The sequence below is a fragment of the Silurus aristotelis genome (genome assembly GCF_946808225.1).
Source record: "Silurus aristotelis genome assembly, chromosome: 21".
NCBI classification, from domain to species: Eukaryota; Metazoa; Chordata; class Actinopteri; order Siluriformes; family Siluridae; genus Silurus; species Silurus aristotelis.
Window position 1 is genome coordinate 20368576 of NC_139594.1, and position 14000 is coordinate 20382575.

Consider the following 14000-nt stretch of genomic DNA (forward strand, 5'->3'; position numbering starts at 1 on the left):
TAGTGTAATGGATTTGTGCATTAATGGACAGTTTGGACAGTCAGACTCTTCTGTAGGAGCAGGTGATGTTCAGTGTATGTACTCAGAATAAACCAATACATAATAAATGTATAACCTGTTTGTTTATGTAAAGTAATATATATATATATATATATATATATATATATATATATATATATGTATGTATATATGTGTATGTATGTATGTATGTATGTATATTCGTTAGAAATAAAACTGCAGTACAGCTTAATTAAATTGATTTGAACTAAAGATCAGACACCGGTGATGTAACAATGCGAGTCTTTTCTATATTTGGTGTTATTCTGACCCTCTCGTGGCCAACAGCTGGAACTGCACCGAGCGGGATTTGCTGCTTCTCGTGTTTCTGTACCTGGAGCTGCAGGTTTGTGTGTGTAAGTTCCTCTGCCTTCTTTTCCAGTGACGTCACCCAGATCTTCCTCTTCTGCCTGCAGCGTGACGCTGCCGCTCTGTTCCTTTCCAGAAACTTGCGCCTGCGGTCGTCTGGATCTGCTTCTGCTGTCCGTCTGCGTTTCCCTCCACTTGTCTGGGAAGGAGATTCTGCACATGCGGTGTTTTTAGGAACTGGTGACATCTGAAAAAAAAATAACCAAAAAAACCAACAGTCTTAAAAATCATGGAAGTCAAATGAGTATTCCAGAAAAAGCACTGAATAGAGAGCGGTGCCTGGGGTGCAGGGCTTGGCTGGTGCGGCAGGTGTTGCGCCGGAGCTGAGTGCAGATGTGCAGGGGGCGAATGGTGAGTACAGCTGGGCGGGGAATCCACTTGACTTTGATGCTGATGGGTGTGTCTCTGCTGCTGATAGGGCTGATGCGTCAGTGGGGGCCCCAACCTCATCTGCTGTGTTGACATCATCTCCATCATGTGACCCATGGGGTTCTGGTTGCCTTTGGAAGCCAGTGGGTGAGTCTGGCATGACATGATCTTTGCCCTCTGATGGATCATGAGTGAGAATAGATTATTGTTGAAGATACAGCAGATACAGTGTGATGCCACATGAGTATCAGTTATGCAGTTATTATGTGTCTGAAAAGTATGTACACACCTGACCATCACACCCACATGTCCTTCTCATTGCAGATTAATTCCCTCTGTATTTACATCTCCACTCTTCTGTCCACTAGATTTTGGGGCATGGCTTTAAGGATTTAAGAAAATTTTTACTTTTTTATTTATTTAATTTCTTTTTTCTTCAAGTGTAACTGGAAGCTTCTGAACTTCCAAACAAACAAACTCCTTGTAAGTGCAAACACACCTGGCAATAAAGCTCTTTCTGATTCTGATTAGTGATCATTCACCTATTAGTGAGATTAGACACTGATGTCTTCATGGAGCTCGTTTGTGGTAACAATTTGGTGAATAACCTTATATATAGTCAGGGGTGCACATAGTTTTACTCATACTGTACCGGTTATGGGTGTGAATCTCCATATGGTTAGTTTCCCCATGACGTTAGCATGGAGAGTATTGTGACGTGCAGTACCTGGGGTGTGGAGCAGGATCTGGAGTGAGCAGGTCCTAGAAGGTCAGGTATGTTGTCGTCCACTGGTAACTGCGTGTTCATCTGATATACCAGTGAGAAGAAAGTAGTACACAGTGTTAAATGATGGTGTGCATCTGAGAGAGAAGTGTGTGTGATGTCATTTGTGTTAAATATGAAGTGGAGCTAGAATAACACTCACCCGCATAGGGGGCGCTGCCTGCAGGGCGCATGCTGCAGGGAGACGCTGTTGGGGGTGAAGACAACTGGCTTCTATCCTACAATCAGTGAGACTGTGGATAGAATTAGCAGTGAAACACAAAAACATGTCTATGTATATTTATATCTAAATATTATGTGTGTGTGTGTGTGTGTGTGTGTGTGTGTGTGTGTGCAGTAGTACTCACTGTGTGTTGGTGGTGCTGTGGGTGCTGTGTCGTACCAGAGAGCAATGAGATGAACACTGAGAGGTGTGTGTGTGGAGATGAGTTGTGGGAAAGTGAGCCACGGCACAGTGCTGCTGCTGCTGCTGCTGCTGCTGCTGCTGGGATTCATGCTGCTCACTGCAAGTGTCTCCTGATGAGCCCTGGACTGAAAAGTTCTAGCAGGAAATATTTATAGAAAAACTATAAATGATGTTCGAAGCACCATAACAATCTAATTTACATCAGCAGGTGTGTTTGTGTGTGTGTTCAGAGGGCCTTACAAAATCGTCTCCTTCTATTATTGTATTTCAGGACATTACACAAACGTGTTTAAATCACAGTGGCTTTCCTGTGTCTGACAGCAGAGGGTGCACTTCCTGTTTCCGACAATAAAGGGTGCGCTTCCTGTGTCCAGCTGTAATGGGTGCACATCTTGAGTCTGACAGTAGAGGGTGCATTTCCTGTGACAGATCATGGAGGGTGCACTCCTCATGTCGGACAGTAGAGGGTGCACTTCCTGTATCTGACACAAGATGGTGCACTTCCTGTGTCGGACAGTTTTGCAGGTGTGTATGTAGATAATGAGGTAGCAGTTAGCTAGTCTGAGTGGGACGGCCCAGTGTGATAAGGGGGGAGCTAATTTGAGTTGGTGAACTGTAGATCAGACACGTGTAGCAGTTCGTCAGTGTGTGTCAGTGTCGTGTTTCTACACGTCTCCTACCTGTGGCGTTTCCTCTTCGTCTGATGCCTGAGTAAGCTCCAGGTCACTAAAGAGTCCGACCTCCTCACAGTTCCTCAGGAAACGCGTTGGAGTCGGAGTCTGATCTAAAGATCAGCACACGGTACAGTTACATGCACATGCACACACAAGACACTGGGAGGAGACACTACTGACTGCACTAAAGCCGATGGAAGATGAAGGAATCTAAAATGCTGTGGCTGTTTTTTTATTTGTGAAAAAATAATGTGATGGTGAATCATAAAAATCCTAAAAACTCCAGAGCTGTGAAGACGTTTATAAGAAAAAGTAAACACATGGACACGTGTGGTCTCATCACTCATACTGATGGTACTTTGAGGTATCAAGTCGTCCTTCTGCATTTGGCTAAGATTTCATCGACGTCTCTCTCTGGCAGTGCACCTTGGACAGGACTTTCTGGACTATCTAATCCAGCCCTGGCAGTCTGCGTGCAGGAAACTCAAGAGGTCATGTGAATAGTGCTCAGAGACCTTGTGGGAGTATGTGGTGGAATGCCATGGTCTTTCATTTGACAGTGCTAAACATCATGATAGTCACTCCTGGCTGAGACATCCTGAGACATCCACGAGGCTTTCTGTCCAATTACATCTCCACATTTTCACATTCTCCACTTATTTAAGCTATAATCATTTTTTGCAGATGTTCTATATTTCAGAAGACTGGTCATGGATGTGAAAGTCATTGAACGCAGCAAATTTCTAAAAAGTGTGTGCAAAAAGAATAAATACCTCCACATGCCATGAGTAAATCATTGTAACAGTGCCATCTACTGGCTCATGTATCAAACTTACATGTTCCTGCTACAGAGCTCGTCCCAGTAACACCACACTACACTACAGTCCTGTTCCTTTTGTTTCTATGGTAGAAGAACATCCATATGTCTCTCGAACACCATAAGTGTCTTCGACACTTTTCACAGAGACTGTATACTGCTATAGGTATTGGCACACCTGACTTTTCTAGCCACATGTGGCTCTTCCCCAAACTGTTACACAAAGTTGGAGACACACAATTGTACAGAAAGTCAAACCTGATTCAGCATGACACCAAACCAAACTGTTTCTGAATGGATTTTTGCTGTCACCATTTGTTCAAGTTGATCTTTACTAATATTGTTATAAAATATTATAATTGTTATAAGTATTATTTAATAACTTTTTTCTCGTGTTGTTGATGTTAATGGGAACAGTGTGTAAGGACGTGTCCTACCTGACAGTGTGTTGTCACACTTGATGGAGGAGAATTTGAGGGTCATCTCATGCTTGTGTCTGTGTATGATCAGATGATCTTCTCTGTAGAAGCGCTACAGACATCAACACAGAAAGGTGAAATGCTAATACACACCTGTACAGCTGTAACACACTGATATAGCTAGAGGTACAGATAGAGGTAGAGGTACAGGTAGAGGTGTAAGTAAAGGTAGAGGTACAGGTAGAGGTACAGGTAGAGGTACAGGTAGAGGTGTAAGTACAGGTAGAGGTACAGGTAGTGGTGTAGGTACAGGTAGAGGTACAGGTAGTGGTACAGGTAGAGGTGTAGGTAGAGGTAGAGGTACAGTTAGAGGTGTGGGTAGAGGTACAGGTAGTGGTGTAGGTAGAGTTAGAGGTACAGGTAGAGGTACAGGTAGTGGTGTAGGTAGAGGTACAGGTAGAGGTACAGGTAGAGGTATAGGTAGAGGTACAGGTGGTGGTGTAGGTAGAGTTAGAGGTACAGGTAAAGGTACAGGTAGAGGTGTAGGTTCAGATAGAGGTACAGGTAAAGGTGTAAGTAAAGGTAGAGGTACAGGTAGAGATACAGGTAGAGGTACAGATAGAGGTACATGTAGAGGTGTAAGTACAGGTAGAGGTACAGGTAGTGGTGTAGGTAGAGGTACAGGTAGTGGTACAGGTAGTGGTGTAGGTAGAGGTAGAGGTACAGTTAGAGGTGTGGGTAGAGGTACAGGTAGTGGTGTAGGTAGAGTTAGAGGTACAGGTAGAGGTACAGGTAGTGGTGTAGGTAGAGGTACAGGTAGAGGTACAGGTAGAGGTATAGGTAGAGGTAGAGGTGGTGGTGTAGGTAGAGTTAGAGGTACAGGTAGAGGTACAGGTAGAGGTGTAGGTTCAGGTAGAGGTACAGGTAGAGGTGTAGGTAGAGTTAGAGGTACAGATAGAGTTACAGGTAGTGGTAAAGGTACATGTAGAGGTACAGGTAAAGGTAGAGGTACAGGTGTAGGTGTAGGTAGAGTTAGAGGTACAGTTAGAGGTACAGGTAGAGGTGTAGGTACAGGTAGTGGTACAGGTAGTGGTGTAGGTAGAGGTACAGGTAGAGGTATAGGTAGAGGTACAGGTGTAGGTGTAGGTAGAGTTAGAGGTACAGGTAGAGGTACAGGTAGAGGTGTAGGTACAGGTAGAGGTACAGGTAGAGGTGTAGGTAGAGTTAGAGGTACAGGTAAAGGTGTAGGTACAGGTAGAGTTACAGGTAGAGGTACAGGTAGAGGTACAGGTAGTGGTAGCGGTACAGGTAGAGGTACAGTTAGAGGTACAGGTAGAAGTGTAGGTACAGGTAGAGGTACAGGTAGAGGTGTAGGTAGAGTTAGAGGTACATGTAGAGGTACAGGTAGTGGAAGCGGTACAGGTAGAGGTACAGTTAGAGGTACAGGTAGAGGTGTAGGTACAGGTAGAGGTACAGGTAGAGGTACAGGTAGAGGTACAGGTAGAGTTAGAGGTGCATGTAGAGGTACAGGTAGAGGTACAGGTAGTGGTGTAGGTAGAGTTAGAGGTACAGGTAGAGTTACAGGTAGTGGTGTAGGTAGAGTTATAGGTACATGTAGAGGTACAGGTAGAGGTGTAGGTAGAGTTAGAGGTACAGGTAGAGTTACAGGTAGTGGTGTAGGTAGAGTTAAAGGTACATGTAGAGGTACAGGTAAAGGTAGAGGTACAGGTGTAGGTAGAGTTAGAGGTACAGGTAGAGTTACAGGTAGTGGTATAGGTAGAGTTAGAGGTACAGTTAGAGGTGTGGGTACAGGTAGTGGTACAGGTAGTGGTGTAGGTAGAGTTAGAGGTACAGGTAAAGTTACAGGTATTGGTGTAGGTAGAGTTAGAGGTGCAGGTAGAGGTGTGGGTACAGGTAGTGGTACAGGTATTGGTGTAGGTAGAGTTAGAAGTGCAGGTAGCGGTACAGGTAGAGGTGTGGGTAAAGGTAGTGGTACAGGTAGTGGTGTAGGTAGAGGTACAGGTAGAGGTGTGGGTACAGGTAGAGGTGGAGGTAGTGGTGTAGGTAGAGGTAGAGGTATAGGTACAGGTAGAGGTGTGGGTACAGGTAGTGGTGTAGGTTTAGTTAGAGGTGCAGGTAAAGGTACAGGTAGAGGTGTGGGTACAGGTAGTGGTACTTGTAGTGGTGTAGGTAGAGGTAGAGGGAAGACTCACCTGAGTGCATCCGGGTGCAGTGCATACATATGGCCCCTCCTGATCACAGTTCATCACTGTGGCCGTGAAGAGCCTACACACGCACACGCACACAAACACACACACACACGCAGACACACACACACAGACACACACACAGACACACACACACAGAGTTAGAATAGACACAGTGGTGTGTAATAAAGTGTCATGTGCAGTAGCTGGTGGAGCTCACAGGGTTCCTGAGACACACACTGTGAGAGATCCATGTGGTGGTGTTTGTTGTTACGTGTGTGTGTGTGTGTGTGTGTGTGTGTGTGTGTGTGTGTGTGTATGTGTGTGTGTGTGTGCTCTATTAGCAATCTGTCATCAATCTGTCTCAAACACACACACACACACACACACACACACACACACACACACACAGAAGCAGACTAATCCCTGAACCTACTCATTCTCTCTCTCTCTCTCTCTCTCTCTCTCTCTCTCTCTCTCTCTCTCTCTCTCTCTTTCTCTTTTTCTCTATCACTCTGTTTCCCTAGCTCTTCCTTGCTATCTCTCTCTCTCTCTCTCTCTCTCTCTCTCTCTCTCTCTCTCTCTTCTCTCTCTCTCTCTCTCTCTCTCTCTCTCTCTCTCTCTCTCTCTCTCTCTCTCTCTCTCACTCTCTCTCTTTTTCTCTCTATCACTCTCTCTCCCTTCCTTTTTCAATCACCCTCCTCTATATCACTCTCTTCCCCTCCCTCTCTCTATAACTCTCTCCCTCCCTTCCTCCCTCAATCACTCTCTCTCCCTCCTTCTATCTATCTCTATTTCACTCTCTATATCACTCTCTCTCTCCCTCCCTTTGTCTATTACTCTCTCCCTCCCTCTCTCCCTCCCTCTCTCCTTCCCTCTCTCCTTCTCTCTCTCTGACTCATCTAAGTCGTGACATGTGTACAGTATATATATCCTACACTACTCAACAAGTCGCTGTTTTTATTCATTATTTCCTTTTTCAGTTCCTTCGCTGGGGTCATGACGTCATCACCGAGAGCTGATTAAAGTGACGTGCTGAACTGACCCGCGGAGTGACGTCATGCCAACAGACACGACTTCCAGTGCGGTGTATTGACCTGAAATCTGGTGCGACTCGTGGAGCCTGAAAGTTCTATGAAACACGTGAAGCGCTGATGTGATGACGAAACACACACACACACACACACACACACACACACACACACACACACACACACACACACACACACACACCGCGTCTGTGAGAAGAGACCTCAGGATCACCTGAACCCAGTGCCTGGTGTACGGTGGAGTTTATTAAAGGACAGACTTTAAACTAGCACACGGCCACAAGCTCTGTGTGTATGTGTGTGTGTGTGTGTGTGTGTGTGTGTGTGTGTGTTTGAGAAAGAGACATGCTGTCACAGGTCTTCAAATAGATTCTGAACCCTGTTCATCAGCGGACACACTCTCACTCTCACACACGCGCTTTCCTCACACACACACACACACACACACACACACACACACACCTGACTGTAAGAGTGACAGAAGTAAAGGTAACTTACCTGAAGGCAGACCGACACGAGTCACGCTCCTCGCGCTAACCCCGCGCGCGCCGGACTGAAGCACGATTACACCATGGTCTATTTACAGAGGCATTACATCACCCCGCGGTGACGTCACGCCGGGATTCCTGAACTTCTAAATCATTGCGCCCCGGTCTTTTAGGAAGTGCTGGGCGGGGTTTTGTGCCTTAAGCTCCGCCTACTCGGAGAACGGAGACACGCATTGGCTCAGAGGGTCGGGGTCTGAGCCAGGAGGGGGCGTGGCTTCATGACACTGCTGCGCAAACAGCTGCGTGGATGCGTGCGCGGGACAGTGCCTAGTCCTCGTGCCCGCGCGCCGTGCGCGTGCCTGTCTGAAAGACTACAGACTGTTTCCATCTGCTTATCAATCTTATTATTATTATTATTATTATTATTATTATTATTATTATTATTATTATTATTATTATTATCATTATTATTATTATATATAATATATATGATATAAAATATAATATGAAATATAAATTTAATAATATTGTTATTATTATTGTTAGTAGTAGAATTAGTAGTATTACATTTATAAAAATAGATGTTGAGTGTTAAAAGTTAACAATATGAACATTGATCATTCTCAAAAAGATGTTTTACAATAAAACTGCCTACTAACTGTCACTCATGTGTAAAGGGGTGGGTTATGTTTACATGTAGTTATCGTGATGATCTACTTACTTAAAAAAAACAATTCAATTCAGCCAATTCAATTCAATTGTTTTTGCATAGCACATTTTACAATGGACATCTTAAAGCATATATCTTTACACATATAGAGCGGTAATGAGGTCACATAAAATAATGTGAGAGAGTTTTTTGCTTATAAGTTAGTTCCTTATAATTGTTTATCCCTGGTGAGCGAGCCAGTGGTGACTGTGGCAAGAAAAAACTCCTTGTGATGGTCTGAGGAAGAAACCATGGTCTTCAAAGTTTCTGAGTTGCTCAGCGGCTCCATGGATATTGGGCATGGATTTGGAAATATCCCCAGCTGCACAGAGTGGTCTCAATTTAGAAGATCTCCATCCAGAGGTAATGAGAGGAAAGTGAGAGAGAGTAGAGGGGTGAAAGAAAAAGAGAAAATAATGATTGAGATGCATTTTCATTGTTAAAGGGTTTAAGGAAACTGTACAGTGTGATCAGGGTGTAAGTAGGGGCTCAGTAGAGGAAAGATCTAAGATCTAAGCAAGACCTACTGACAAAAAAGGCAAGACTAAATATATACGTTTTCAGCCTCAACTTGAACACTGAGACTGTGTCTGAGTCACGAACACTGATAGGAAGGTTGTTCCATAACTGAGGGGTTTGTAAGAGGAACATTTGCCCCCTGCTGTAGTCTTCATTATTTGAGGTACCAACAAATAGCCTGCACTTTTTGATCTAAGTAGGCGTGGAGGATCATACTGGTAAAGAAGTTCACTCAGATACTGTGGCGCGAGATCGTTAAGTGCTTTATACGTTAGTAGTAGTATTTTATAATCAATGCGAGATTTGATTGGGAGCAGTGTAGATTGATTAATACAGGGGTGATGTGGTCATATTTCCTAGATCTAGTGAGGACTCTTGCTGCTGCATTCTAAACTAACTGAAGCTTATTTCTGCACCTACTCGCACACCCAGACAGTAAAGCGTTACAGTAGTCTAATCTAGAAGTAACAAAAGCATGAACTAGTTTTTCTGCATCCTGTAACATCATATTTCTATATTTAGCAATATTTCTAAGGTGAAAGAAGGCGATCCTGGTGATATTATTCATGTGAGCCTTAAAGGAAAGACTCGAGTCAATAATCACACCAAGGTCTTTGACTGCTGTACAAACTGAGACAGAAACTTCATTAAGAGACAGCAAGGAAAGGAGAAGTGTAGGAGAGTGGAGGTTTGGATGGGCAATTTAAATGTTGGTACTTTGACACTATGACTGGTAAAGGGAGAGAGTTAGCTGATATGATGAAGAGGAGAAAGGTAGATATGTTGTGTGTTCAGGAGACGAAGTGGAAAGGGAGTAAGGCAGGAACATTGGAGGTGGGTTTAAACTGTTCTATCATGGTGTGGATAGAAAGAGAAATGGTGTAGGGGGGATTCTGAAGGAAGAGTACAGTAAGAGTGTAGTGGAGGTGAAGAGAGTTTCTGACATGTTTATGAACGTGAAGCTGGAAGTTGAAGGGGTGATGATAAATATCACATTTACCCTAACCCTAACCCTAACCCCTTCAACTTCCAGCTTTACGTTCAGTGCTTATGCTCTAGAAGTGGGTTGTGAGATTCAGGAAAAGGAACAATTTTGGAGTGAATTAGATGAAGTAGTAGAAGGTGAACCTAGGAATAAAAGATTGGTGATTGGGGCAGATTTTAATGGGCATGTAGGTGAAGGGAACAGAGGTGATAAGGAGGTGATGGGTAGGTATGGCTTTAAGGAGAGGAATGGAAAGGATGGAAATGGTAGTGGTGAATACATATTTTGAGAAGAAGGAGGATCATAGGGTGACGTATAAAAGTGGAGGAAGGTGCACACAGGTGGACTATGTTCTATGTAGGAGATGCAACCTGAAGGAGATTGGAGAGTGTAAGGTGTTGGCAGGGGACAGTGTAGTGGTCTGTAGGATGGTTTCGGAGGTGAAGAATAAGAGGAGAAAAGTGAAGACTGAAAGAAGAATAAGATGGTGGAAAGTGAAGGAGGAAGACTGTAGTGAGAGGTTCAGGGAAGAGGTCACATTGGCTCAGTGGTGGTGAATTGGCCAGGCAGAGGGACCGAGCTGGGAAGGATGTGCTGCAAATTAGAGCAATAAAGGATGGAGATGGAAAAGTGTTGACTAGTGAGTATTTTGAGAAGCTGATGAATGAATAAAATGAGAGAAGGAGAGATTGTTGGATAATGTGGAGATGATAAAGCAGGAAGTGAATAGGATTAATAAGGAGGAAGTGAGAACAGCAATTAAGAGGACGAAGAGTGGAAAGTCGAATTGACCAGATGACATACCAGTAGAAGTGTGGAGATGTTTAGGAGAGATGGCAGTGGAGTTTTTAACCAGATAATTGAGCAAAATTTTGGAAGATCTTTAATGTTGTATGGTTTAGAGATTGAGTAAAAGACAGGAGGTGGAGTTGGAGCTAGCAGAGCTGAAGATGTTGAGAATTTCATTGAGAGTGACGATGATGGACACGATTAGAAACAAGTTTATTAGAGGAACAGCACATGTAGGACATTTTGGAAACAAGGAGAGGGAGGTGTGATTTAAATGGTTTGGACATGTGCAGAGGAGGGACATGGGGTATATCGGTAGGAGAATGCTGAGGATGGAGCCACCAGGAAGGAGGAAAAGAGGAAGACCAAGGAGGACGTTTATGGATGTGGTGAGGGAAGACATGGAAATTGGGCTACTGTTGGCCAAAGGAGGAAAAGGAGAGGGGGAAGATAAATGAGGTAAGAAAAGTCATGCCGGTAGTTGGTAGAGTATGGAGACAGATGATCTGCTGTAGCGACCCCTATTGGGAGCAGCTAAAAGAAGGAGACATAGGAGCTGTGAGCAGAACTGCTGTGCTACAACCTTTTCTGAAATTCTGGAGATAAAGGGAATGTTTGATATTGACTTATAGTTGGGAATGACCTGTTTTTAGCTTCAGACCAAGGCTACATCTCTCTGTAACTAGATCTTACTGCTGCAGTCACTGCAGCAGTAACACTATAGATTATGACTTTCTCCTGGATCGCTTACAGAATAACATCAGCATTCAGGGACAGGCATTAAGCTGGTTTAAATCCTACCTGTCTGATCGTTAACATTTTGTAGTTTTAAGTGGAGAGCTATCCATGTTTATCCAAGTTCAATATGGGGTGCCACAAGGTTCAGTTCTAGGACCCCTGCTTTTCACAATATACATGTTTCCCTTGGAAAATATTATTAGAAAGCATGGGATCAGCTTCCACTGTTATGCAGATGAAATCCAATCTCATATATATCTCATAAAAACCAGATGAAACATCTCAATTGACCAGGTTAACTGGAACACAGAAGCTCCAGCATTTCAACCTGCATTTAGAAGGATGTTCTGTAACTACTAGTTTAACAGTGATAGACCTGGGAGTTATTTTAGACACCAACTTGTCTTTTAAAAATCATATCACATAATCATATTACAAATACAGGCTTCTTCCACCTTAGAAATATTGCTAAGAAACATGTTATCTATATCTGATGCAGAGAAGCTCGTCCATGCGTTCACGACCTCCAGACTGGACAATTGGAATGCATTACTAGGTGGATGTCCTACATCATTGATAAACAAGCTACAGTTAGTCCAGAATGCAGCAGTCAGAGTTCTCACAAGGTCGAGAAAATATGATCATATAACCCCAATCTTCTCATCCCTACACTGGCTACCTGTCAAGTTACAAATCCACTACAAACTACTGCTTTTTACCTACAAAACACTAAATGGTTTATATCCCATGTATCTCTCCACTCTTGTAACACGTTACAATCCATCACACTCCTTCAGATTTCAAAACTCTGGACTTCTAGTAGTTCCTAGAATAGCAAAGTCCACTAAAGATGGTAGAACATTCTCACATTTAGCTCCTAAACTTTGGAATAGTGTTTCTGACAGTGTTCGGGGCTCAGACACACTCTCTCAGTTTAAGTGTAGATTAAAGACGTATCTTTTTAGCGAGTCAAAAACCATGTGCTCCAGAACATCTGATCACCTGCACATTATCAACTTGTGCTGTTAATATCATGAACAGCAGCTACACTAATTTCTCTCCACTGCATAATTTTCTCTCCCCATCCCGAGGCTTCCTCAGGTTGCTCCAGCCACAGTCACATCCCACCTCATGAAGATTGTGGACCTTTAAAGAAGTAGATGCCGCAACCATCCCAAACCATCTAGAGACGTACCAGCGGCATTTTGATTCCACTTTATTTAGAGTTTGAACATTGGCCCTCTTTGAGTGTTTAAAGGCTCTGGCATGGAGGATCTGTGATGATCTCTGATGTTGAGCTATTTTATTTATTTTGCTCAGTAGCTCCTGGTTCCAAAACATCAACTGACTGTATAAGACTGTAGAATGAATCATAATCACACACTCCAGTGCTCATGTTCTCACTCGCCAGTGTTCTGTATTGTTAAACAATTTGTAATCACACTCTTGATGTCACCCCAATGAGGATGAGGTTCCTTTTTTGAGTCTGGTTCCTCTCAAGGTTTCTTCCTCACAACATTTAAGAGATTTTTTTCCTTTACCACAGTTGCCCCAGTCTTCATCATCAGGGGTAAATGCACATCGTTCATTTTCATTCTAAAATTCTGTAAAGCTGCTTTGAGACAATGTCCGCTGTGAAAAACACTATAGAAATAAACTTGAACTTGAAACCTGACAGGGTAAAGTTCAGGTTTTTTAATTAGGGAGATGATAACTGGCAGTTTGAAAGATTTAGGTACATAACCAGTGCTAATTAAAGTTTATTATATTTAGAACAAGTTTAAGTACTTCTGGTTGAGGAAAAATGTAGGTAAAGGAAGACCAATCAGCTTTCGGCAGGTGTTTCACAAGGTTCATAATGAGCACCCAAGAAACAGAAATAAAACAATTTAATTACTTCAGGAATCCATCCAGTAAATCTTATTATTCATGATTCTTTACTAACCTTTACCAGTTATATTAAGTTTTATGGCTCTGTGAAAAACCTTTAACATCTAAGAAAACTTTTATTGTACAAAATATTTTTTATTTTAATGGAAAAATGTTCTTTATGGCAATAAGAAAATGGTTCTCCTATGACATTTATTGGTTTTAGCACGTTTATGTTTAATATGATGTTATTTTAAAGTATGAATGGGTTATTAATAGGGTGGTCAAGAGCGTTTAGAAGAACCAGAAAAGGTGCTTTATAGCACTTATAAAAAAAAATATATATATATATATATATATATATATATATATATATATATATATATATTTTAAGAACTATGGGGGTTTGCTGTGAAACTAAAAATAGTTCTTCTATGTCATTACTGTGAAAACCTGTGTTTTAAATTTGAAAGCCATAAAAAGTGTCTTTTGGAGTATTTAACTTCCCCCACTCCAATTTAGACCATTTTCCCAAGATGTTTATCCAAATGTGCATACAGTCCTGGGATTTGGGAAAATCTTCACAAATGCTGTGTGAAGTTACTACAGTCTCAATAACTTCCCTGCTGAAGCTAAAAACATTCAAGGTATGACCTTGTCTTCTACATCAGCACAACACTGAATACAGATTCTCAGCAACACTGCAAAAATGTCCAAATGTTTATGTCCAGATGTTTTCCTCCCTCGACTGT

General features: G+C 42.6%; 1 protein-coding gene across 2 annotated transcripts in view; it reads right to left on the minus strand.

Annotated features, from left to right (window-relative positions):
• creb5a (cAMP responsive element binding protein 5a) overlaps nt 1–7799 on the minus strand; it is a 41698-nt gene extending 33899 nt beyond the window's left edge. The window contains exons 1-9 of one of the 2 annotated variants that reach the window (XM_083523750.1): nt 7650–7799; nt 6109–6181; nt 3914–4007; nt 2666–2769; nt 1927–2120; nt 1722–1797; nt 1523–1603; nt 706–972; nt 392–613 (exon numbers count right to left, since the gene is read on the minus strand). In XM_083523750.1, coding sequence (XP_083379876.1) covers nt 392–613; nt 706–972; nt 1523–1603; nt 1722–1797; nt 1927–2120; nt 2666–2769; nt 3914–4007; nt 6109–6162 — 1092 coding nt within the window. In that variant the 5' untranslated portion in view covers nt 6163–6181; nt 7650–7799. Of the gene's footprint in view, nt 1–391; nt 614–705; nt 973–1522; nt 1604–1721; nt 1813–1926; nt 2121–2665; nt 2770–3913; nt 4008–6108; nt 6182–7649 lie in introns of both variants that reach the window. The other variant, XM_083523749.1, reaches the window with a different exon arrangement.
• Between the last annotated feature and the right edge of the window lie 6201 nt (nt 7800–14000).